This window comes from Pan troglodytes, chromosome 7 (assembly GCF_028858775.2).
Source record: "Pan troglodytes isolate AG18354 chromosome 7, NHGRI_mPanTro3-v2.0_pri, whole genome shotgun sequence".
In the NCBI taxonomy this organism is placed as follows: domain Eukaryota; kingdom Metazoa; phylum Chordata; class Mammalia; order Primates; family Hominidae; genus Pan; species Pan troglodytes.
Genome location: NC_072405.2, coordinates 135,746,376 through 135,768,311, shown reverse-complemented (window position 1 = coordinate 135,768,311; position 21,936 = coordinate 135,746,376). Strand labels below are relative to the sequence as shown.

The following is a 21,936-nucleotide window of genomic DNA, read 5'->3' as shown; positions in this document are numbered from 1 at the left end:
TGGTTCACAATCGGAAGTCCCATGATGCTTTCAGAGATCTGTGTGAACCTCTGCAATGATAACAAAATGTTGTTTTATACATGTGACACTGTTCTCAGGAGTGGTCATAGCTTTATCAAATTCTCAAGGGTCCACGGCCCAAAAAAGACAAGCTGATTTTTACAACTCAAGGTTAATTTATGAATGCTCACCTTCAAACGTTTCTTGATTCTGATTCTGCTATGAAAGAGTATAAAAAATAAAAAATGTTTCCCGAGTCTAAATTCAACCCAAAGCACGTATCAACACCCAATGGGCTTCATCCATCAAAATAAATTTGCCCACTGAAATGAGAAAAGCAAATGGGTTCAAGTCTGCCAAAGGTCATCGATGATCCTCATCATCTCTACTTTTCCACCTTCCCCTTGCTGCTCACCCCCAACTAGACTGTAAGTCCTGAGGCCAGAGACCTTTGCAACCTCTGCATGAAATTGCAAAAGGCAAAGCAGATGGAACTCGAAAGAAATTCACCACACCTATTTACGAAACCAGGTTTATTAAAATTTCTCTACAAGTCAGAAACGGCCATCTCACTGTTCACATATATACACGTATGTACAGGAAGAACCTAGTGTTTCTAGCTTTCCCGGCAGAAGGCCCTGCCAGCCCAGAGTCCTTAGTCGGATAATGTATCACAGATACAACAGTCGAGCAACCACGAGAGCGTTAGTGCGACAGAGGCCTCTGTCCTCCCTCTTCTCAAAGTCCCATGATTCTGTCAAGGTAATATTGCCAATAATCATTCACATTTCACGTGGTTTTAGACACGCAGGTTATTCAGACAGACACAGACAACAAAACAAGCCTCAAAGCCAGAACAAAACAAAACAAAACAAAATCGAACATAGGTATAAAAGGTAAAATATATGTACAAAGTACACAGTACGTGAGGTATACACGGCATTCTCACAATGCATGTTAGTAGTTTGCCTAGGCGTAGCCCTTAAAGATGACTGCCTGTTTTTGTGCCATTTCTCAAAATACAGTATATTTTGTTTACCCGTTTAACCACCTGATTTCAGCACCGTCCAAGACAGTTACTGATATTTCATCTGAACTTGTTTTTTAATGAAAGTTGCAATTTCTCCATTAAGCTCTATCTTTTGTAGGGGAGTGAGTTTCCATCTCTGGACATATCTAACAGAGGCTGGATTCCCACCTACAAAAGAAGCTGAAGAGGGGATTTCTGCCTTGGGAGGTGGCAGAAAGAGGAAAGAGATTGGACCGGATGATTTTTAAAGTTCCTTCCAACTTTGAAGATTTGGGGTTTGCTGTTTCACTCCAGAAGCCGATTATACAGACGTATTCATAAACCACACATTTGAAATATTAACAACCCACCATGCAAAACTGCAGATGTACACACAATGCCAGAGGCGGACCATATCTGGGAGGGGTTAAAGTATAATTCTGGAAGTTAGTCTGAGAATCACAAGACTATCCAAAATTCACTCTCTTCAAAGCACAAAGATGTTTAATGTCTGCTCTTGGGAGAGGTGGGTGGGAGCCTCCTTATCTTTCTTCTCTTAGACAGAATGCTCCACCCTGAGATGGTCTTGGGGAAAAAGTAAAGGGTAGGTACTAACATATTTGGAAGGAACTTAAAAAGCTAATAGTTTCCAAGCACTCAAATTATTTTTTAAAATCTGGAGTCTCTCTGTCTGAGCTCAGAGTTCTGAAATCGTTGGGAGATGGAATCTTTTGTGATACTGTCCCACGTTCAGCTGGTAAGTGCTTTTATAGCTAAAGGGGGAAGTGTCAAGGTCAGGGAGAAGGCATTAGTGCAGATGAGGTCTTGGCAGGAAACAGAGAAGAGTCTGGGTTCATGGTTCCGTCAGGCTCCTGAGCAACTTAAAACAGCCTGCTCCAAAAACGGAGCAGAGTCATTGGTAAATGTGAGTGTGAAGAAAGGGTGAGTGTTAAGCCAAAAAAGGAACTTTCCCATCAGAGAAGCTGCGGTAGCATGTCTAGCCACCAAAGATGAGTTCAAAGATGGCAGATTTATTGGCCCAATTTGTCACCCTGTGAAAAATACGGTTATTACTCAAAATATGTCACTGTGCGATTTGCTTTTTCTCCCATTCGAATGCTCAAGTTTATTACACACTTGACCACCGGGTGTAAGATGTCCATACTCTGCCCTCCATAAAAGATGCGGAACTCCCAAATCCAGCAGAGATAGTTGGTGAGGGTTCCTTAAGGGAAACAAACTTGCAGGGCAGCCAATCACAGCATATGCTGCTCAAATCAACAAAGTCACTCATCCCAACAGAGAAGAGGCGGCGCCATGCCGAGTTCAGCAGCTTTCATCCTGATGCAGTCATTATCTGGTTGGTACCACGCCAAAGGGCCTGTCCATCTTTAGAAATGGAAATGCCAGGTGTTAAGAACTATGAGGTTTCTGAGGTTTTGGGGATTAGCAGAAGAAGGAACTAATGTCACTGTCCTCCTGGTACTCTGGAACAATCTGGTCTGAAGTTCCTATTTCTGAGTCGATGTACCCGGGTTCCAAGACGGACTCAAACCAGGGGTGCAGTAGGATCTCGGGGGCAGTGAGTCTCTCGGAGGGCTCCCGTCTCAAGAGGCTGCGAATGAGGCACCTGGCTTTGGGGGAAATGTGTTCAGGAATGCAGAACTGTCCACGCCGAATTTTGGAGAAAAGGGCACTGGGGTCTGAGTCATGGAAGGGGTATCGTCCAACCAGAAGGGTGTAGAGCATCACCCCCAGGCTCCAAACGTCCGCAGCCCTTCCGGAGTACGTCCCAGTGGTGTTGAGGATCTCAGGGCTCACGTAGGCTGGGCAGCCATGTTTGTCTGACAAAGCATCATCTTCCCCCTTGATTATGTGTGTGTCTTCTAGACTTTCTAGTCTAAGCTGGGTTCTGCAAGAGAGAGGAAGCAAGCCATTATTTCCACACCAGCTGCTATGAAAAACAAAGCCTTCCCAATAACAGCGCCCACAGGCACTAACAGCAAAGGCTCCAGGAATGCTATTTACCCCTTCGTCCAGTAAGCAGTGCCCTGCAACTACCGAGGGCTCGTGATTTCACAAACTAACACGAACTGCAATAAATGTTTGCAAAGTATCGACAGAGCGCCTGGGGTGGAGGGTATGATGCAAAGCCCCAAATAGTATTCATAATGCTAGAGCTTACAAGAGATATCCTAATAGGAGTTACGCAATTTACTAAGTTCCCATTGCAGAACTGGGAGCCTGTCTCAGAATGCTGCATTCTCTACAAAAGCTAGCAGGGAAGAGCAGCATATCCTACTTCTTCAGGGAGGGCCTGAGCGTCCTACGAACCCATCTTCTCTCTTATGACTGCCAGGGCTACCTGGACCCACACTGCATTACAGAACACGGAGCCCAAAGTCACTGCTATTACACACGGGTCATCAGCGCTGGTGCCCGCACTGATACATGCACACGGAGCAAACTTTGTCCACCTGGGCCCAGGCTGCAACAATTAGGATGGGAAAGTTGCAAGGAATGTTAATTACATTTATTGGGGTGTTTAGTTGCAAAGAACACTTTGCCTGGACAGAGAGGTTATGCGAGCAAACAAAAGTGGCTGATGGATTTCAGGGACGCAGGGACCCTGAAATTCTTACACAGGGACACACACTCCCCCTGGGATGGCACATCAACATGTGAGCATATGTATTCTACAGGGGGGTCTCTGTTCAGGTAACAACTAAAGTCTAAAACACCTTCAGTCAAAGGCTCTCTTATGAAGCTGCAGGTGCCTCCTTATTCAGAACCAGCCACCCAAGTCTCCTGGATCCCCCAAAACTCAAAGCCATGTGGTGGGGAAGCTCTAATATCCGGTGACACCCTGTCTCTGCCTGCTTCTCTGAAATAGCCCTGTTTCAGTAAGTCACTTGTGAAGTTAAATGCAAACATTTGGTACTGGCTGATGGGTCAATTCCTTTTCCTCTCAAAGGTCTGTTTTTTTTTTTTTTTTTTCTGCCTTCCTGTTCCCTGGAGTGTAGTATACATGTGCTAACTTCAGTATGTCCTCAGCGTGACCTCCCTGTCGTTATGTAAAATACCCATTGGTTCTGTAAACGGAAAATATGACTCAACCCACACTGTCTGCCCCTGATTGGCTGCTACAGCACTAAAACCCTGCACCTGTGCTGGTTACACGAATAGCGTCAGCCTGACATTGCTTAACCCCCGGGTTGCCAAACCCCATGCCCATGATATTCGCCTGTGCAATGCAGATTTCAAAAGCTAGTAAGGAGGTGTGTAAGGCATGTTTCAGAAAATGCATCACCATATCAAAGGAGCATGTTCCAGGAATTAGAAACTTCTTCATTGCCAACAGTTTGCTTTTCTTTGCTAATCAGTCTGTTCCAATAATTATTGCGAGGTCAGATACAAAGTCATGCTTTATGACAGCTCAACCCTGTACTGTTTCATATGCTCTGGAGTCAAAGGTAAAAATGCACAGGTGAGATAAGCACACTTCTTACAACAAACTAACTCACTCTCACCTCTACAATGTTACAGCCTTACTGCTCGTAATCTTTCCACAAGGGAGGTGGCTGGCTCTTAAAATCAAGTGTGGTCTATCTCATGCGGCTTCCTGAATTCTCTAGCTGAAACCTCAGCTTTGAATCTTAATGCCTCATTACTCTCTTATCAAGCTCATCTTGTTCTTTATGAGGTAAGCTATGATCTATATTTAGCAATCCATCCTAACCAACTTCCATTTACTATTCAATGTGGCTATTTTCTGAAGACGGATCCAAACAAGCTGTCTAAAAAGTCACCAGAGAATGTGATGTTACAGAGAACCTGGACTGGGATGGGAGAGGAATGCTGTGTGAAACAAGAGGGTGGAATTCTGCATATAGGACAGTCTCACTAGCTCTGTGAAACCTTCCAGGTACAAAACAGCACTTGGCATAAGCAAAGATTTGAACACTTCCTTCAGAAGGCAATATCGTAAAGGGCAGTTTAATATTTGTACCCCAGACAACTGACCTTTCTGACAACAATGGGGAATGAACCTGATCCTGGGGTAGGAGAGGAAGAGCACCCTGTCAACACTTGCCATCCCATAGAAGCGCCACGGTGTCCCCAGACCCCGTCCAAGAGAATGCAGAATAAACCAACCTTGGCTGTGACACCTCAGGAACAGAAGCTCTAAATACTAAATCTGGGACATATGAGCCCTTGACTTTGTTTTGCACCAACACACAGCACCTAACTACATGACCTGCACCTTCGCTTTGGTTCCAAAAGGCCACAGGAGAAGCTGTGGCGGCCGCTCACCTCTCCTCCGTGGAGAAGACGAACTTCCTAAGCTTCAGGTCCCCCAGCACGATGGCTGACTGGTGGCAGTGGGCGACGGCGGAGACAATCTGCTTGAAGAGCCGGGCGGCTTCCTCTTCCCGCAGCCTCTTCCGGCTTCTCACATAGGAGTGCATGTCCCCAAAGTCCTTCTCAAAGAAGACGTAGGCCTTGGTTTCCCCAAGGATCACTTCCACAATGCCAGTAATGTTGCTGTGCGATGGCAGCTGGATGTAAGGCCTGATTTTGTCCTGGTAGTGTTTAATGGGAAACACCTGTAGAGAGAAGGGGGCCCATTTAGGGGGCTAGAAAAGCAAAGGCAGCCTCCCAAACCCCTGAGGGAGCTGAACAGAAGTTCTCAACCTGTGGGCTTAGGATGTGAGTAAGTTCCATTCACCTACTCCTTTCCTCTGCCACCTTACCTTACGCAGCCCCAGCTGCCCCTGACACCTTTAAAACCAGTAACACCTAAAGCTCTAGACTTGCAAATACCCAAAGGGTTACCCGCTTTCACACAGATGATTTGAAAGAACTGTCTCCTGTACATGTTCCCATCTTCCGTCAGCTCCTGAGAGCTAAGCAAACCCCCCACCCTCTGTGGCCCTTTCCTGTTTGCAGGCCACACTAGTTGAGTGGCTGATAGAAGGAAGCCCCTGGCCTGTCCAGGAGCTGAAAAGCAGTCCCTGGACGTGCATGTGCCTCCTGCAGACCCAAAGTGCTCAACACAGAAAGGGCACAGAATGTGGTGACTCTGCAGCCTCCAAGGGGAAGCAGGGGCCAGAGAACATGCAGAGCTGTCATTAATCAGAAGGAACAGATGACTTGGAGGGGGAGGCTGGGACAATGCAGCCTTAAGCAACCTGCCTACAGTCCGACTCAAGTGTAAGCAGCCTTGAGTTACAATTCTCACAGGAGGGGTATGGAATCCTGCGAATGGGTTTTTCACTTGTTTATCCCCCCACACCCGACCCCACCCCTAGAAATGAGTAGCATCTCCTCTCTTCTAGGAAGCTGGCTGGTCTCTTTAAAGGCCTTTTGTTTAGTCCAGTTACTCATATCCTAGACTCAACTGGAAACGGTGACACACGGGCTGTCACCATCTGGATTCAGCTATTATCTGCTCAGAGGAACTGGAAGGGGTTGCACAATGGCCAGACTCACCCCACCTCTAAGAGGCCTGGCTGCTCTGGCACCAGCTAGAAAAATCCCCTGCTGCCCCCTCCTCCCACCCCATCCCATCCCATCCCACCACACACACATACATGCTTGTCCCAGAACAGCTCTTAGCCCCAGTCATGGAGAAGAAAAGGTTTTTTTTTCTCCCTATTAAACTGGGCTTGATCATGCGTTTGAAATTTCATTCGGGTTGGGCAGTAGGTGGCAGCAGCGAGCCCCGGGACGGGGTCGGGGTGTTGGGAGTGTCAGGTGAGTTGCGGAAAACCCAGAAGCGACTTAACTGGGGGGTGATCCTATCTTTCGGATGAAAAGGAGCGGCCCGAGGGTGCTCCGGGGTGCCTCAAGCAGGGGTGCCATGCTCGCATAAAGTAGACTGTGGGAACGTTCTGCGTCTACCCGCGCAGGAGGAGGACCCGGCGTATCCTGTTTCTAGGAGCTGTGTCTCCTCCTCCTGGATGGGATCCCTATGTTCAAAGGAAAATCGCTGGCTGGAAAATAAAGTGAATCGAAGCGAGGGTTCCTGGCCGGTGTGGGCTTTTCAACATTTCTACTCCGAGCAGATTCCTCCGCCTCGGGTGGATGACTCTGGGACTGCTCCCTTGGGAGGGCGTGTTCTAGTCTCAGCGCGGATTCAATTCGGAATCCCCAAGGCAGGAGCCGGACACAGTCTTCCAGCCCCCTTACCACCTACAACTGAGCCCGGGTGCCGTGCAAGCCCGGCAAGAGAGCTGCCAGCTGCTCCAAGCTCCTAGGAGGCACCCACTAAAGGGCGTCCTTCCAGGCAGGACATTGGCGGGGGAGGGGGGGTGGAGAGCGAGGAGAATGAGAGAAGGGGAATGGCATGGCCCTGGAATCCATTTCAATTCCACAACTTATATGGAACGCCACGCGCTACACTGGGCGCTGAGGAAAGGAACAGATAGAGAAAGCCACTGAACACTGCACTTCCTCTAGGCGCCCCCATTGTATCACTCCATGGGAAACCCCTCGATCCACAAAAACGTGAACCTGGTCAAATGGCGTCTTATCTGACCCAATCTACTGATCCGCCCTGTGCCCAGCCCAAGCGTTGGCCGGACCCCAAGCACCTTTGCCTACCACCCCGTCCCGCGCCCCCGACCCCAGCCGGGTCCTGGCCCGGGAGCGCCTACCTTGCAGCGCAGCTCGCGTCCAGTGTGGATGCACAGCGCCCGGGACACATGCTCGCGCTCGGCTAGGGGCAGCAGCAGGTAGTCGGCGATGCGGCTGGGCCCCGGCGCGCTCCCGGAGCCTCCGCCGGCCCCCGGAGCAGCAGGCGGGGGCTGCGGGCTGCAGGGCGAGCCGGGGGGGCTGAGGTAGTCCGGGGGGCTGGAGCACTCGGAGAGGCGCGGGCACTTGGCCGCCACAGCCGCCGCGTCGTCGGCGTCCAGCAGGCGTTTGGCCGGGACGCCTCGGGTGGCTGGGAACAGCAGGGCCGGGCCGCGGGGCTGCGAGGCGCCGCTCATGGCAGAGCGCACCGGACCGACCCGCATCCCGTCCTGGGCCGGGGTGGCCCCGGCTTTTTAAGTCCCGGGATCCGCGCGGGAAGACGCTGCGGGTTTGGCGCCGGCTCCGCGACTTCTTCCAGCCGGCGGGATGGAGTTTGCAGACTGGTCTTGGCTCGGCCCCCACGAGGGGCAAAGCAGGAGCCACTCCCCGGCGCTCGCGTTGCACGCGGGGACCACGCTGGCTGTGCGTCCGGGGGGCGGAGGCCGGCTCGAGTCCCTGGACCCCCGCAGGCAAGGGCTCCCGGAGCCTCGCTGGGGGCGGCCGCCACTATTGTTGCCGAGGCTGCCGACAGTCCGGGAGACAGAGGAGGCGGCGGCGGCAGCGGCCAGCGATCCCGGAGTCCCGAGCCGCGAGGACAGGATTCAGCAGGCTCGGCGGAGCCACGAAGCAAATGCACTTCCCAAAGCGATGAGTCTCGAGCAAAAGCCAGGGGAACTTTTTCGCGGCGCTCGGGATCCTGCGCGCTCCTGGGCTCCGGGCGTGTATGAGAGCGAGCGAGACGCGCTCAGAGAGAGTGACTGTGAGTGAGTGTGAGCGCTGCACCGATCCCGGCCAGTGCACTCCTCCTTCTCCTTTTCCTCCACCTCCTCCGCCTCCCGGTGACTCACGCTGTATACACACACACTCACAGGCCGGGCTGTGTAAACAGTTGGGAAGCCGGGTTGTGCAATGAGGTGGCTGCGACGACTCCGGCCCCGCCGCCCGGCGAGCAGTCTCCGGAGCGGAGGGAGGAGACTGGGGGGAGGGGAGAGGGAGCAGAAGGTGGGGGGAATGGGGGTGGACTTAAGGGCTGGGGATGCTCCGGGCAGCGCGCGCTCGGGCGCAGGTGGTGCGTCCCGGGCCGGCCTGGACGCGCGCACACGCCCCCCGGGCTGGGCTGAGTTGGCAAGAGGCGGCGCGCGCGCCCTCCAGCAGGCCCCCAGCTCAGCGGAGAAGCCGAAGGAGGGGGCGGAGGAAAAGTTCCCGTGACGTAAGGGTCCGGGGAAGTGGGCGGGAGGGGCGGGGCCGCGGGGAGCGAAGCGACCGCTGATTGGTGCGCGCGCCTCATTCACAGTAAGCACAATGGGCTGCGGGCGCGAGGCGGGAGCGCGCACCACTGTTCTCTGCACCCGGGGCTCGCTGCAGCCCCGCGGCGACGCCTTTCGCCCCGGGGATCCCCCCACCGCCCAGCGCCTGGGGAGCTCCGGTTGGAGCCGTGGGCGCCGCCGAGGCCCGGCTGCAGCCGGAGGAAGGAGGGGGTTAGGGAGGTGATGAATTCCAGAATCAGTCATTCACCCCCACGCGGTAGTTCCGGGGAAGACCTGTGCGTGGTAGTGGATGTGGCTTTTTTTTTCCCTGTTCCTGCCCCCTCCCAGCTCTAATCCCCAGCGTCTGTTCGCTTCCACAAATAGAACCTTCTGTTGGATGAAATAAAAGCAAACACTGGGCCTTCTGCGCTGCCTCCACCTCCACGCCCCCCCAACCCCCCCGCGCCTGCCGCCCGCCCGGATTGCACGGAAATAGCTTCTCCAGGCTCCCGGGCCGCCCCTTCGTGGTGACTCGCAGAAAGAGCTTCCTGAGCCAGGGCCGGTGGGAAACAAAGGATGTGGGGAGCGGGCGGAAGGGGCCCACGTGGCTGCCGCCGGATTCCTACTCCCTCCCCAGCCTCCACACGCGCCGCAGGGTCTAGGGCCTGAGTGCCAACCTGGGTAGGTGGGTAGGCTGGTGGAAGTCGTTCTGGCCACTGCCAGAGATACCGCCTGCACCCGGGCAGCCCTGCCTGGTGGTGCGCATGCATTCATTCCGTGTGATTTGAATGAGCATCAAAGTTGCGCGTGAAACAACTTGGAATCTGTCATTTTTCTTTCTTGAGTGAACCAGGTCAGTTTGGAGTCCCTGGGCACCCAACAATATAACTATTATCAGAGAGCCCTTCCTTGCCCTTCTGCTAAATACTTAATTTTCTAAAACCAGGTCGAGCCTCAAGAATAAATCATTTTCCTTATTAATTCTCCATCCGTTCAACAAATTCTAATTAAGCATCTACCAAGAGCTAAACACTGGGAATTAGAAGGTGAAAATTAAAATAATAATAATAGCTAACATGAATCGAGGCCTACAATGTGTCGGACACTGTTCTTAGCACTTTACATGTATTACTTCAGTTTTTCAACCACACTATGGGGTTATTTTTTGCCCCATTTCACAGGGAAGAAACTGAAGCCTTGGATGAAGTTACGCCAAGCGTGGTGGCTCACGCCTGTAATCCCAGCACTTTGGGAGGCTGAGGTGGGCAGATCACCTGAGGTCAGGAGTTCAAGACCAATCTGGCCAACATGGTGAAACCCCGTCTCTACTACAAGTACAAAAATTAGCTGGGTGTGGTGGTGCGCACCTGTAATCCCAGCTGCTGGGGAGGCTGAGGTGGGAGAATCACTTGAACCTGGGAGACAGAGGTTGCAGTGAGCCGAGATCGTGCCACTGCACTCCAGCCTTGGGGACAAAGCGAGACTTAGTCTCAAAAAATAAATAATAATAATAATAATAATAATTTAAAAAAAGAAAGAACGAAAGATGAAGTTACTTGCTGCGGTTAAGTAGCTCATAAGGGGTGGTGCGGTCAAGCTCCTAAGCATTTATGGCGACTGGAAGGAGAGATTACAATTTGTAGGGGAAAACAGGAAACAGGAGTTAGGGAGGACTCTAGAAGGCATTTGACCTGGGAGATGTGCAGGGACTGTGAGGGAGTTGCTCAAGGGAGAGTATGAATGGTGGGAGGCCGGGCCAGACAAGGGGTGTGTGGAAGGGCAGGGCTAGCAGGCCAGAGAAACTACAAGGGTGGTGGGAGCTGAGCCTGCAGAGGTCTCCTGAGACAGTGTTGGGAAGGGCTTGAAAGCCATGTTGCACTTGGTCCTGTGCCCAGAGGAGAGCCCACCGAAGAGTTAGTTAGTTTGTTTGTTTGTTTGTTTGTTTTGAGACAGAGTCTCCCTCCATCGCCTAAGCTAGAGTGCAGTGGCCCAATCTCGGCCCACAGCAACCTCTGCCTCCCGGGTTCAAGTGATTCTCCTGCCTGAGCCTCCCAGTAGCTGGGATTACAGGTGCCCGCCACCATGCCTGGGTAATTTTTTATTTGTAGCAGAGACGAGGTTTCACCATGTTGGCCAGGCCGGTCTTGAACTCCTGACTTTAAGTGATCCACCCACCTCAGCCTCCCAAAGTGCTGGGATTACAGGCTTGAGCCACCACGCCCGGCCCCACCTACATTTTTTTTGTCTTTGAAGATTATTCTGTGCCAGAATGTAAGATCCACTGAGCTGCCAGCACTTCAATGGCAAACTCAGCATGGCCCCTGAGCATCTTCCTCCCAGGTGTGTGCCTCCTTCTCTGCCTCTTCTGAGAGACAGGCATGCCACCATCCACCCAGCTCCGCCCACCCAAGGGCCAGGATCACAGGCACTCATCGTGGGTTCCCCTTTGAATCTGCCTTTTTCCTTTCTCCCACAGCCCACCCTAGACCTGTGAGCTCTCACTGCCGGGCCCTACCCCGCACTGTTCAGCTCCCTGGGGCTGGCCCTCACCAGCTCTACTTCCCAGGCTCACTTGCCCATTGGCTTCCAGCCCAGTTTGCCCAGTGGGAGGCCCGGGAGGGAGATTAGAAGGCAGGAGGAAGGAGAGAATGCCCAGGCTACTATTTGCTTCAGGCAGCTGGCCACACCTCCTCTGGGGCTCCAGAGGAGGCAGCCGCTCCGCATGGCTGCTACTATGTGCTGCCCAGATCCCGCTGCCCAACTGGAGGATCTGTTTCCCTGGCTGCTGGGAGTGCATATCAGGAGCTGTTTTGGAAATTGCCTTGACTGAGAAGAGCCACTTTGCCGGAGGTCACACACCCTTCCCAAGGGTCCACATCCAGTGACTGCTGATCATGGAAGAATAAAGGTCCCCTTGTCCCAACTTGGGCCACCTGTCCAAGGCATCCCAGCTTCAGAGCTCCCAGATTTAGGCCTTCCTAAAATTGCATCACAGCCCAGCTTTTTCCTCTGCCCAATCCTGTTCCTTCCTCCCCCTCTTCCCACACAATCCTCTTGCAGGCTGGCCTGCATCTCAGAGTCAGCTTCCTGGGGAGTTCAACCTGTGGCACCCCTTCTTCATGGTCCGAGCTCACTCCAGGGACTCTGGCTTCTGGGAGCAGGTGAAACCACCTTTGTCCCTCCAGCCGTAGGGTGGCAGCAGCTTCCAGATGTTGCTAATCTCTGGGTGGCCCCCAGCACCATGTTTTGTTCTGTTTTGTTTCTGCCCTTTCTATGCCTTTGTAACTAGTTTTCTACATAAATTCTTTCCACTGAACTTCTTGGCCTGAGTTCCATTTTCCTGCCCAGACCCTGTCTAATAGAAACCTTCTCCCTTTCCCACGTTTGGCCCTCTCCCCACTCCCATAATCCTAGTTCACAACCTTCCCCTGGATTCCTGCAGTAAGTTCTCAATGGAGCCACTCATTCATCCCTTCAACAAACATTGAGCCCCTACTTGGTGTCAGCACCCACTAAGTGCTGGAGACACAGTGATGCACAAAACACAGTATGTCGTGTATCCCCTTGATCCATCCCCCACACAGCTGTGGAGTCACTTTCCTAAAATCCGAATGTGATCACACAAGGCACTGACCTAAAACCTTGCAGGGACCCCACCCCCAAATAAAATCCAAACACCACAGTATGGAAAAGTAGGCCCTCTTCCAAGCCCCATTTCCCTTCCGAGCCTCACCTTCCAGGCCCACTTCCCTTCCAAGCCTCACCTTTCTTGCCTCCTCCCCTCTGTCCTACCCATGCCAGCTCCTGGCAGGGCCCCAAACTGATCTATCTGCCAATTCACATCTCTGCACTTCAGCCTGCGCTGTTCCCTCCCACTGGAATTCCCTCTCTTCCTTTTCCAAGGAAAGGAACTCTTACTCATCCTTCAAAACACCATCTGGATTTCCCCAGCGCCTGCACTCAGATCTCAGTGTCCTACCGAATGCTGTCGAGTCCTCTGTCCAACTATCTCTCATGACCCTTTCCACGCAACTGTGTTCCCAGAGGGCAGGGGTTGTGTCTTGTTCATTCGTGTTCATCCAGCCCCCAGCCCAGTGTCCATTATAAAAGAGGGACTTAGGCCAAGCACAGTGGCTCACGCCTATAATCCCAGCACTCTGGAAAGGCCGGGCAGGTGGATCACTTGAGGTCGGGAGTTTGAGACCAGCCTGGCCAACATGGTGAAATCCCGTCTTTACTAAAAATACAAAAATTAGCCAAGCGTGGTGGCAGGCACCTGTAGTCCCAGCTACTCTGGAGGCTGGGGCACGAGAATCGCTTGAACCCGGGGAGCACAGGTTGTGGTGAGCTGAGATTGTGCCACTGCACTCCAGCCTGGGCAACAGAGCAAGACTCCATCTCAAAAAAAAAAAACAAAAAGAGGGGGCTTAGTAAGTGTCAACCAAATAAATGCACTCCAGGGCAGAGGGTCACCCACAAGGAGAGCCTGAGATGACAAGTGGAGAGGGAACACTGGACTTCAGACAGAGACAGGGGCTGGAGAGCAGGGCACAGATTTCGGAGTTAGACGTCTGGCCCTGGAGAGGTAATGGGAGGTGGGGTGTTGGGGAAAGCAGGGGCTTGTGGGGCTCCCAGCCTGCATGCCGGGGAAGATGGACATGGACCTTTGGCAAGGCCTGAGATAAGGCAGGCCAAGGCACAAGGCAGCTAAAATTGTCTTGATTTCTTTGCGGAGGGCTTCCCTACTGGTAAAATCTGGACTGAAATTCCCTCAGACTTTTCAGATACTCACTTGAGGAAGCCAGTGGCTCTTAATGAGCCTCGGTTGTCTCACCTGTGAAATGGGCGTAATAAAGGCCTGGTTTTCCTCTCCTACACAGTTTAGTTTTGTTTAGTTTTGTTGTGGAGATGGGGTTTCATCATGTTGCCCAGGTTGGTCTCGAACTCCTGGGCTCAAGCAATCCTCCGGCCTCAGCCTCCTAAAGTGCTGGGATTACAGGTGCGAGCCACTGAGCCTGGCCTCCTCCCCTACACAGTTCTTAATGGAAATGAGGAAGTATAAATATGTGGAAAGTACTTTTGGATCATCCAGCCAGACCCAAATGTGGGAGATTATCAGGTATGGGTGTGCCTTGATTTTGAGCAGTATTCATTTAGTCAACAAATATTCATTAAGGACTTGCTATATGTGAGAATTGAAAAAAAAAACAAAAAGACTGTACTATGAAACTGCAAATCGACAAATACAAATATCTAAATAAATAGGATGGTAATTAGGAAGTCATTCTTCCCATATTAAAGGGTCTCTACCAAGCGATGCCATCCACAAGCTCCTCTGGGGCATTTATGATGAGGCCTGAAAGCCAGAATCACCACTGATCGTGCATGCGTGTGTGTCCTGCGTAGCCTCGGCATGATGCTCAGCTGATGCTGGATGCTCAGTACATGGTCAGCTGTGAGAAAATTGATTTAACTCTGACTTTTCAGGAGCTCACGTATTACATAACATGGGGAAACCTGTATCGATTTTTTTGGACAAGGTTAGGCTGCTGATGACCTCTGGCTTGATTCATTTTCATTCATGCCAAGGTAGATGCATGGCAGCAACGTTAGGAAGGCTCTGAGTGTTCTACCCATTCTAAAATGGAAATCCTTAGAGGCCAGGGCCCCCAGTTTCCATCTCCCTGTCTCACGGCACGTGAGGCTTTGTAGCCACACACAGAGGGTATGTGTCCAGTGCATTATGCTCCCTGACCTTACATTCTAAAAAATAAAATGAATTAAAAAGTTTGAGGGCCGGACGCAGTGGCCCACTCCTATAATCCCAGCACTTTGGGAGGCTGAGGCAGGCAGATCACTTGAGGACAGGAGTTCGAGACCAGCCTGGACAACATGGCGAAACCCCATCTCTACTAAAAATACAAAAACATTAGCCGGGCGTGGTGGTGCATGCCTGTTGTCCCAGCTACTCAGGAGGCTGGGGCATGAGAATCATTTGAACCTGGGAGGCAGAGATTACAGTGATCCAAGATTGCACCACTACACTCCAGCCTGGGTGACAGAGCAAGACTCTGTCTTAAAAAAAAAAAAAAAAAAAAAAAAGGAACATATTTAGGGAAGACAATATATCAAAAGTTAGGAAAGACAAAAACATGTATTGTGTTCCTGCCAATTCTAGACACTTTCCTGTTGTTTAATTTAATGTTTAAACAATCATGGAAAATAGTTATTGAGCTGGATGCAGTGGCACGCACGTGTAGTCCCAGCTACTCGGGAGGCTGAGGCAAGAGGATCACTTCAGCCCAGGAGTTCAAATCTAGCCTGGGAAATGTAGCAAGACCTTTTTTTAAAAAAAAAAAAAAAAAAAAATCCTGGGCGGGGTGGCTCTTACCTGTAATCTCAGCACTTTGGGAGGCCGGGGCGGGCAGATCACTTGAGGTCAGGAGTTTGAGACCAGCCTGGCCAACATGGAGAAACCCCATCTCTACTAAAAATACAAAAAGTAGCCAAGCATGGTGGCAAGCGCCTGTAGTCCCAGCTGCTCAGGAGGCTGAGGCAGGAGAATCGCTTGAACCCAGGAGGCGGAGGTTGCAGTGAGCCAAGATCATGCTGCTGCACTCCAGCCTGGGTGCCAAAATGAGACTCCATCTCAAAAAAAAAAAAAAATTGTTATTACCACCATTTGTACAGATGCACAAACAGGCTCAGAGAAGCTGATTAATTTGTCTAAGGTCACACAGCCAGAAGGTGGCAAAGTTGAATTGAACCCTCTTAGGGCTGAATCCTAGCCATGGCTTTTCTGCTTTATACATTGCCTCAATCTCCTAATGAAGAAAAATTCTATCCAAACATTTCTCTTTCTTTAAGAGCACAGGAAGCCTTAGATTTGCATAGGCCTAACATCTGCGGAGGCCTGAACAAGAGTATAAACAGAGGCTTCTGATCTGTGACCTGTTTTCCCTTATCTTCCCTCCTGAGCTTCTCTTCCCTCCTTCAGTCCTCACCATGTAGGGCCTCCACGGCCTGCCCTGGAGATCCCAGATGACACACCCAAACCTGATCCCCACACACACCCCACACACACCCCACACACATACCCCACATACACCCCACACACACCCCACACACACCCCACACACACACCCCACACACACCCCACACACACCCCACATACACCCCCCACACACCCCCCACACACCCCACACACACCCCACACACACCCCACACACACCCCACACACACCCCACACACATACCCCACACACCCCACACGCACCCCCCCCACACACACCCCACATACACCCCACACACACCCCACACACACCCCACACACACACCCCACACACACCCCACACACACCCCACATACACCCCCCACACACACCCCACACACCCCACACACACCCCACACACACACCCCACACACACACCCCACACACACCCCCCACACACACCCCACACACACCCCACACACACACCCCACACACACCCCACACACACACCCCACACACACACCCCACACACACCCCCCACACACACCCCACACACACACCCCACACACACCCCCCACACACACCCCACACACACCCCACACACCCCACACACCCCACACGCACCCCCCCACACACACCCCACATACACCCCACACACACCCCACATACACCCCACACACACACCCCCCACACACCCCACACACACACCCCACACACACCCCACACACACCCCACACACACACCCCACACACACCCCACACACACCCCCCACACACACACCCCACACACACCCCCCACACACACCCCACACACACCCCACACACATCCCACACACACACCCCACACACCCCACACGCACCCCCCACACGCACCCCCCACACACCCCACACACACACCCCACGCACACCCCACACACATCCCACACCCACCCCTTGGCCCTTCCTGACCACCCATAGGCCTAGAGGTCCACACAGCAGAGTCAACAGGTTGTCTTGGGAAAATGGGACCCAGGAAAAAGACTCCTGAGTCCCAAACGCATGTTCCAAACCATTAGGGCAGGGAATCCCAGGGTCCTAGGTACCTGGAATTGGGTCTGGAAGGGCAGGCACAGGCTCTGTGTAGGCCCCGGCCCTTGCTCAGTGGAAAGGATACTCCTGGAGGACCAGAGAGGGCCTGGATTGTCCAGGTCTAAGGGAGGTACTGGTTTGCCAGGAGGGATTCCAGAGCACTTTGCCAAGGCCCTCTCTCCTCCCTCCTCACATGCACGTTACGGTCTCTTACTTGTAAAATGTTTTTTGTTTCTTTTTTTTTTTGAGACGAGGTCTTGTTCTGTCGCCCAGGCTGGAGTGCAATGGCCCGATCTCGGCTCACCACAACCTCTGCCTCCTGGGTTCAAGCAAGTCTCCTGTCTCAGCCTCCCAAGTAGCTGGGACTACAGGTACAAGCCACCACACCCGGCTAATTTTTTGTATTTTTAGTAGAGATGGGGTTTCACCGCGTTAGCCAGGATGGTCTCGATCTCCTGACCTCATGATCCGCCCACCTCAGCCTCCCAAAGTGCTGGGATTACAGGCATGAGCCACCATGCCCAGCGTAAAATGTTTTTTGTTTGTTTGTTTGTTTGTTTGTTTGTTTGTTTTGTGGCAGGGTCTCACCCTGTCACCTCGGCTGGAGTGCAGTGATGAGATCTCAGCTCCCTGCAACCTCTGCCTTCCGGTTTCAAGCGATTGTCCTGCCTCAGCCTCCCGAGTAGCTGGGATTACAGGCGTGCACCAGCATGCCCAGCTATTTTTTTGTATTTTTAGTAAAGATGGGTTTTTGCCATGTTGTCCAGGCTGGTCTTGAACTCCTGGACTCAAGCAATCCACCCACCTCAGCCTCCCAAAGTGTTGAGATTACAGGCGTGAGCCACCACTCCTGACCCTTGTAAAATGTTCTTGATCAGATCTGTAATTAGTACAATCCCTGCCCTCCAAGGAACGAGCCATAGTGAGAAAGGCACATTAACAGAAACATAGACAAATAGCTACCTACAGTCTAGTGCTGAGAAGGAAGAGAATCACTTAGCAGGGAGAAGAAGGAAGGATCAGGAGAGACCTCCTAGAAGAGCTGGACTTGGAGGGCCATGGACAGTCTGTCACTTGTCTGCATGCATGGCTGGTCCAGTGTTTGCAGGCATTGTAGGGGTGGCCAGACTGGAAGCTTCTGAAGGTCAGAGCTGGGGGTTTCCTGGATCCAGGGGCAAACACAGCACCATGCCTGCCTTGGGTCAAATGCTGACACACCCTTCATGTCTTTCTGAGTTATTTTGCTGCAACTTTCTTTCTTTCTTTTTTTTTTTTTTCTTTTTTTTGAGATGGAGTTTCACTCTTGTTGCCCAGGCTGGAGTGCAGTGGCGCGATCTCAGCTCACTGCAACCTCCACCTACCGGGTTCGAGCGATTCTCCTGCCTCAGCCTCCCTAGTAGCTGGGATTACAGGTGCTCGCCACCATGCCCAGCTAATTTTTTGTATTTTTAGTAGAGAAGGGGTTTCACCATGTTGGCCAGGCTGGTCTCGAACTCCTGCCTCAGGCGATCTACCCGCCTCGGCCTCCCAAAGTGCTGGGATTACAGGTGTGAGTCACTGCTCCCAGCTGTTTTTCTCCTTTTTGAATGAAGATGTTGAACTGGTGATGTTCACGCTGAGTTCCCTGCAACCTTAAGGTTATTATGGTGGCATCTGGGGAGAGAGCAGGTAGCTAATGTGAGTCTCTGAGCCACCCATTCCAGCTTTCGCCAGATGTTCTAGATGATGCTTGTTCTGTAAGATCTTGCTGGAGAAAAGGCTTCCACCGCTCCTGAGTAAAAAAATGAAAACCACTGACCTTAGTGGTTTCGGTGATCTCTGAGGTCCCATTCATCTCTGACACTAATTCTTTAATTTAATATCAGGAATCATGAGCCAGGAACCCACAGGGCAAATCCAGTCTTAGGCCACGTTTGTTAGCCCATCTCAGTGTTGGCAATTCTGTGGGGAGTGAGGCATGCACTGTCTAGTTTACCACAGCCCTCACCACTCCTTACTGTCTAACATCCACCACATCACATTTAGGTTAGCAGCCTGGACCCTGGAGACCTTTGAGTTTACCCCCAAGAAATGCTCCCCTGAGACCCTCCCTTCCTGGGAGACCCTCCAGATAGCAGAAAAGGGGTCCAGAGCCTGGAAACAGATGTCCCCCAACCAAGGGAGAGGACAAAAGGGGAGCAGGGTGTTTTAGGTATAAGGGGTGCCTCCTTTCTTCCTATCTGCCCCACCCAGAAGACCCCTGTGATCATTTTTTCTTTCTTTCTTTCTTTCTTTATTTATTGAGACAGGATCTTGCTCTGTTGCCCAAGCTGGAGTGCAGTGGCACAATCTTAGCTCACTGCAACCTCTGTGTCCCAGGTTCAAGCGATCCTTCCCTTTCAGCCTCCCAAGTAACTAGGACTACAGGCACATCCCAGCACACCTGGCTAATATTTTGTATTTTTAGTAGAGACGGGGTTTCACCATGTTGGCCAGGCTGGTCTTGAACTCCTGACCTCAAGTGATCCTCTTGCCTCGGCCTCCCAAAGTGCTGAGATTACAGGCGTGAGCCACCGTGCCCAGCCCCACTGTGATAGTTTTAAAAATACTGTTGCAAATTCTTTGACACTTTTCCCATCAAAAGGCAGGAGTCTCTTGAATCTGGGTGGCCTTATGACTGCCTTAACCAATGTCACAATGAAAGTGACACTCTGAGACTTTCCAGCTTGGGTCATAAAAACCATGCGGCCTCTGCCTGGTTCCATTGGACACTGGCAGTTGCAGCTCTGAGCAGCCAGGTAAGAATCCCCTCTCCCCTGAGAACGTGATGCTGGAGAGGCCACAGGGAGCCCCTCCAGATGACAGACTGAGCTGAGCCCGTCCCACAGCTGTCCCAGCCCAGGTACCACACAGGGGGTGAGGAAGCCACCCTAGGGGTGAATGCTCCAGCTTCAGATACCACAGAGCAGACAAGCGCCATCCTCACCCCACCCTGGGCTCCCCCGCCCCTTGTCCTGTGTGGCCTGACCCACAGAACGGCTTTATGCCCCAAGTTTAGGAGTGGTTTGTTACACTCCTAGCCATAGACAACCAGAACAACATTCTGGAACTGTTCCAGATGAGTCAGGAAGTCCAACAGGCAGAGCCTCTTCAGCCCATAGGACACCTTTCAGTGCTAGCTAGAAAAGGGTGCCCTACCCTCTGGATGGGTTGCAGCAGGGCACAGGTAGCCCCCACAGCAGAGCAGAGGGCTTGGCCAGCGGAGAGCAGGCTGGATTTCAGCCCTGTACAACCACATGCAAGAGGGCCCTGCCAACCCGAGATGCCCTCTTCTGTCCTGCATGGATCAGTGTGAGCTGAGCTGAAAGGAAAAAAGTCATTTTCTAAACACTCATACAATTGCCCTGCAATCCCAATGAGCATCTCCCAAGTCTCAGGAAGGTCCCTGTGCTCAGACCTTACAAGCTCTGCTGCACCAGTGAGTCATCTCGGTACAGAAAGCACTCACCAAAAACATAGACATTGCCAGGCGCGGTGGCTCACACCTGTAATCCCAGCACTTTGGGAGGCCGAGGTGGGCGGATCACAAGGCCAAGAGATCGAGACCATCCTGCCCAACATGGTGAAACCCCGTCTCTACTAAAAATACAAAAATTAGCTAGGTGTGGTGGTGCACACCAGTAGTCCCAGCTACTTGGGAGGCTGAGGCAGGAGAATCACTTGAACCCGGGAGGCGGAGGTTGCAGTGAGCCGAGATCATCATGCCACTGCACTTCAGCCTGAAAACAGAGTGAGACTCTGCCTAAAAAAAAAAGTGGCCAGGCACAGTGGCTCATGCCTGTAATCCCAGCACTTTGGGAGGCCGAGGCAGGTGAATCACGAGGTCAGGAGTTCGAGACCATCCTGGCCAACATGGTGAAACCCCGTCTCAACTAAAAATACAAAAAATTAGCTGGGCATAGTGGCGGGTGCCTGTAATCCCAGCTACTCATGAGGCTGAGGCAGGAGAATCTCTTGAACCCAGGAGGCGGAGGTTGCAGTGAGCCGAGATCAGGCCACTGCACTCCAACCCTGGTGACACAGTGAGACTCCGTCTCAAAACTAAATAAATAAATAAATATAACAAAACAGAAAACAAACAAAAAACATATACATACACACACGCATATCCACAAGTTGTTTTTTCCTTTTTCTTGTTAAAAAAAAAAAAAGAAGAAGAAGAAGAAGTCCCCACCTTACCATGATCTGATCCAAGTTCTGCAGGCTATTTTGAAGTAATTCATCTTTCCCCTTCAAACAGACCATTTTCCCTCACTCAGCCCGCCAAGACTGTCTCCTTTCATTCTTGAACAAAGCTAGCCCCAAGCACAGGACCGTTTGGTTTCTGGGGTTTCCATTTAAAAATACTCTCAGCCAGTGGCTCTTCTGCAATATTCGTGAGGAGTGCTGCAGACCGTGAACTGAAAGATGAAGTGGGCCAGGGCCAAATCATGCCAGATCACCAAGCGTCTGAGGCATAGAAGTCTTTTCTCCTCTGGGTTGAGTAATGGCCACTGTGAGCTCAGAAGCCACAGACTGTGTTCACAGACGCTATACCTCACTTTATGCAAACCTGGTAGACAAAAATCTGGCTTTCTGTGAAAGAATGCAGAGGTGGAGTTGTCCACACAGCCTGTGGGTTCAGGCAGCCTCCTTCGTTGGGGAGGATGTGTGGTCATAGATTATTGGTCTTTGTTGAGGAAAGGAACCCACCGATGCTAAGCACTGACTCAATGTCACTTGCTGTACTTTGTATACATTATCTCATCCATCCTCGAAACAGCCCTGCAAGTGGTTACTATTAGCTCCA

General features: G+C 51.8%; 1 protein-coding gene and 1 long non-coding RNA gene across 4 annotated transcripts; both read right to left on the bottom strand.

The window, feature by feature from the left end:
- Nucleotides 1–518: 518 nt before the first annotated feature.
- On the bottom strand, nucleotides 519–9,032 carry TRIB1 (tribbles pseudokinase 1). Of its 3 annotated transcripts, none has more exons than XM_016959855.4 (3): nucleotides 7,669–9,032; nucleotides 5,324–5,616; nucleotides 519–2,921 (listed from the first exon to the last, which is right to left on the bottom strand). In XM_016959855.4, the coding sequence occupies exons 1-3, from the start codon at nucleotides 8,026–8,028 to the stop codon at nucleotides 2,456–2,458; spliced, it is 1,119 nt and encodes a 372-aa protein (XP_016815344.1). In that variant the 5' UTR covers nucleotides 8,029–9,032; the 3' UTR covers nucleotides 519–2,455. The 3 variants fall into 3 exon arrangements, with proteins under 3 accessions (XP_016815344.1, XP_063673437.1, XP_016815345.1); XM_063817367.1 differs by having other exon boundaries at nucleotides 6,799–8,530; XM_016959856.4 differs by lacking the exon at nucleotides 7,669–9,032 and adding an exon at nucleotides 5,846–6,065.
- Nucleotides 9,033–17,973: 8,941 nt separating this feature from the next.
- LOC134810914 (uncharacterized) lies at nucleotides 17,974–21,664 on the bottom strand. Its single transcript, XR_010159672.1, has 2 exons — nucleotides 21,327–21,664; nucleotides 17,974–18,879 (listed from the first exon to the last, which is right to left on the bottom strand). It is a non-coding gene; the product is annotated as an uncharacterized LOC134810914 (long non-coding RNA).
- Nucleotides 21,665–21,936: the final 272 nt, after the last annotated feature.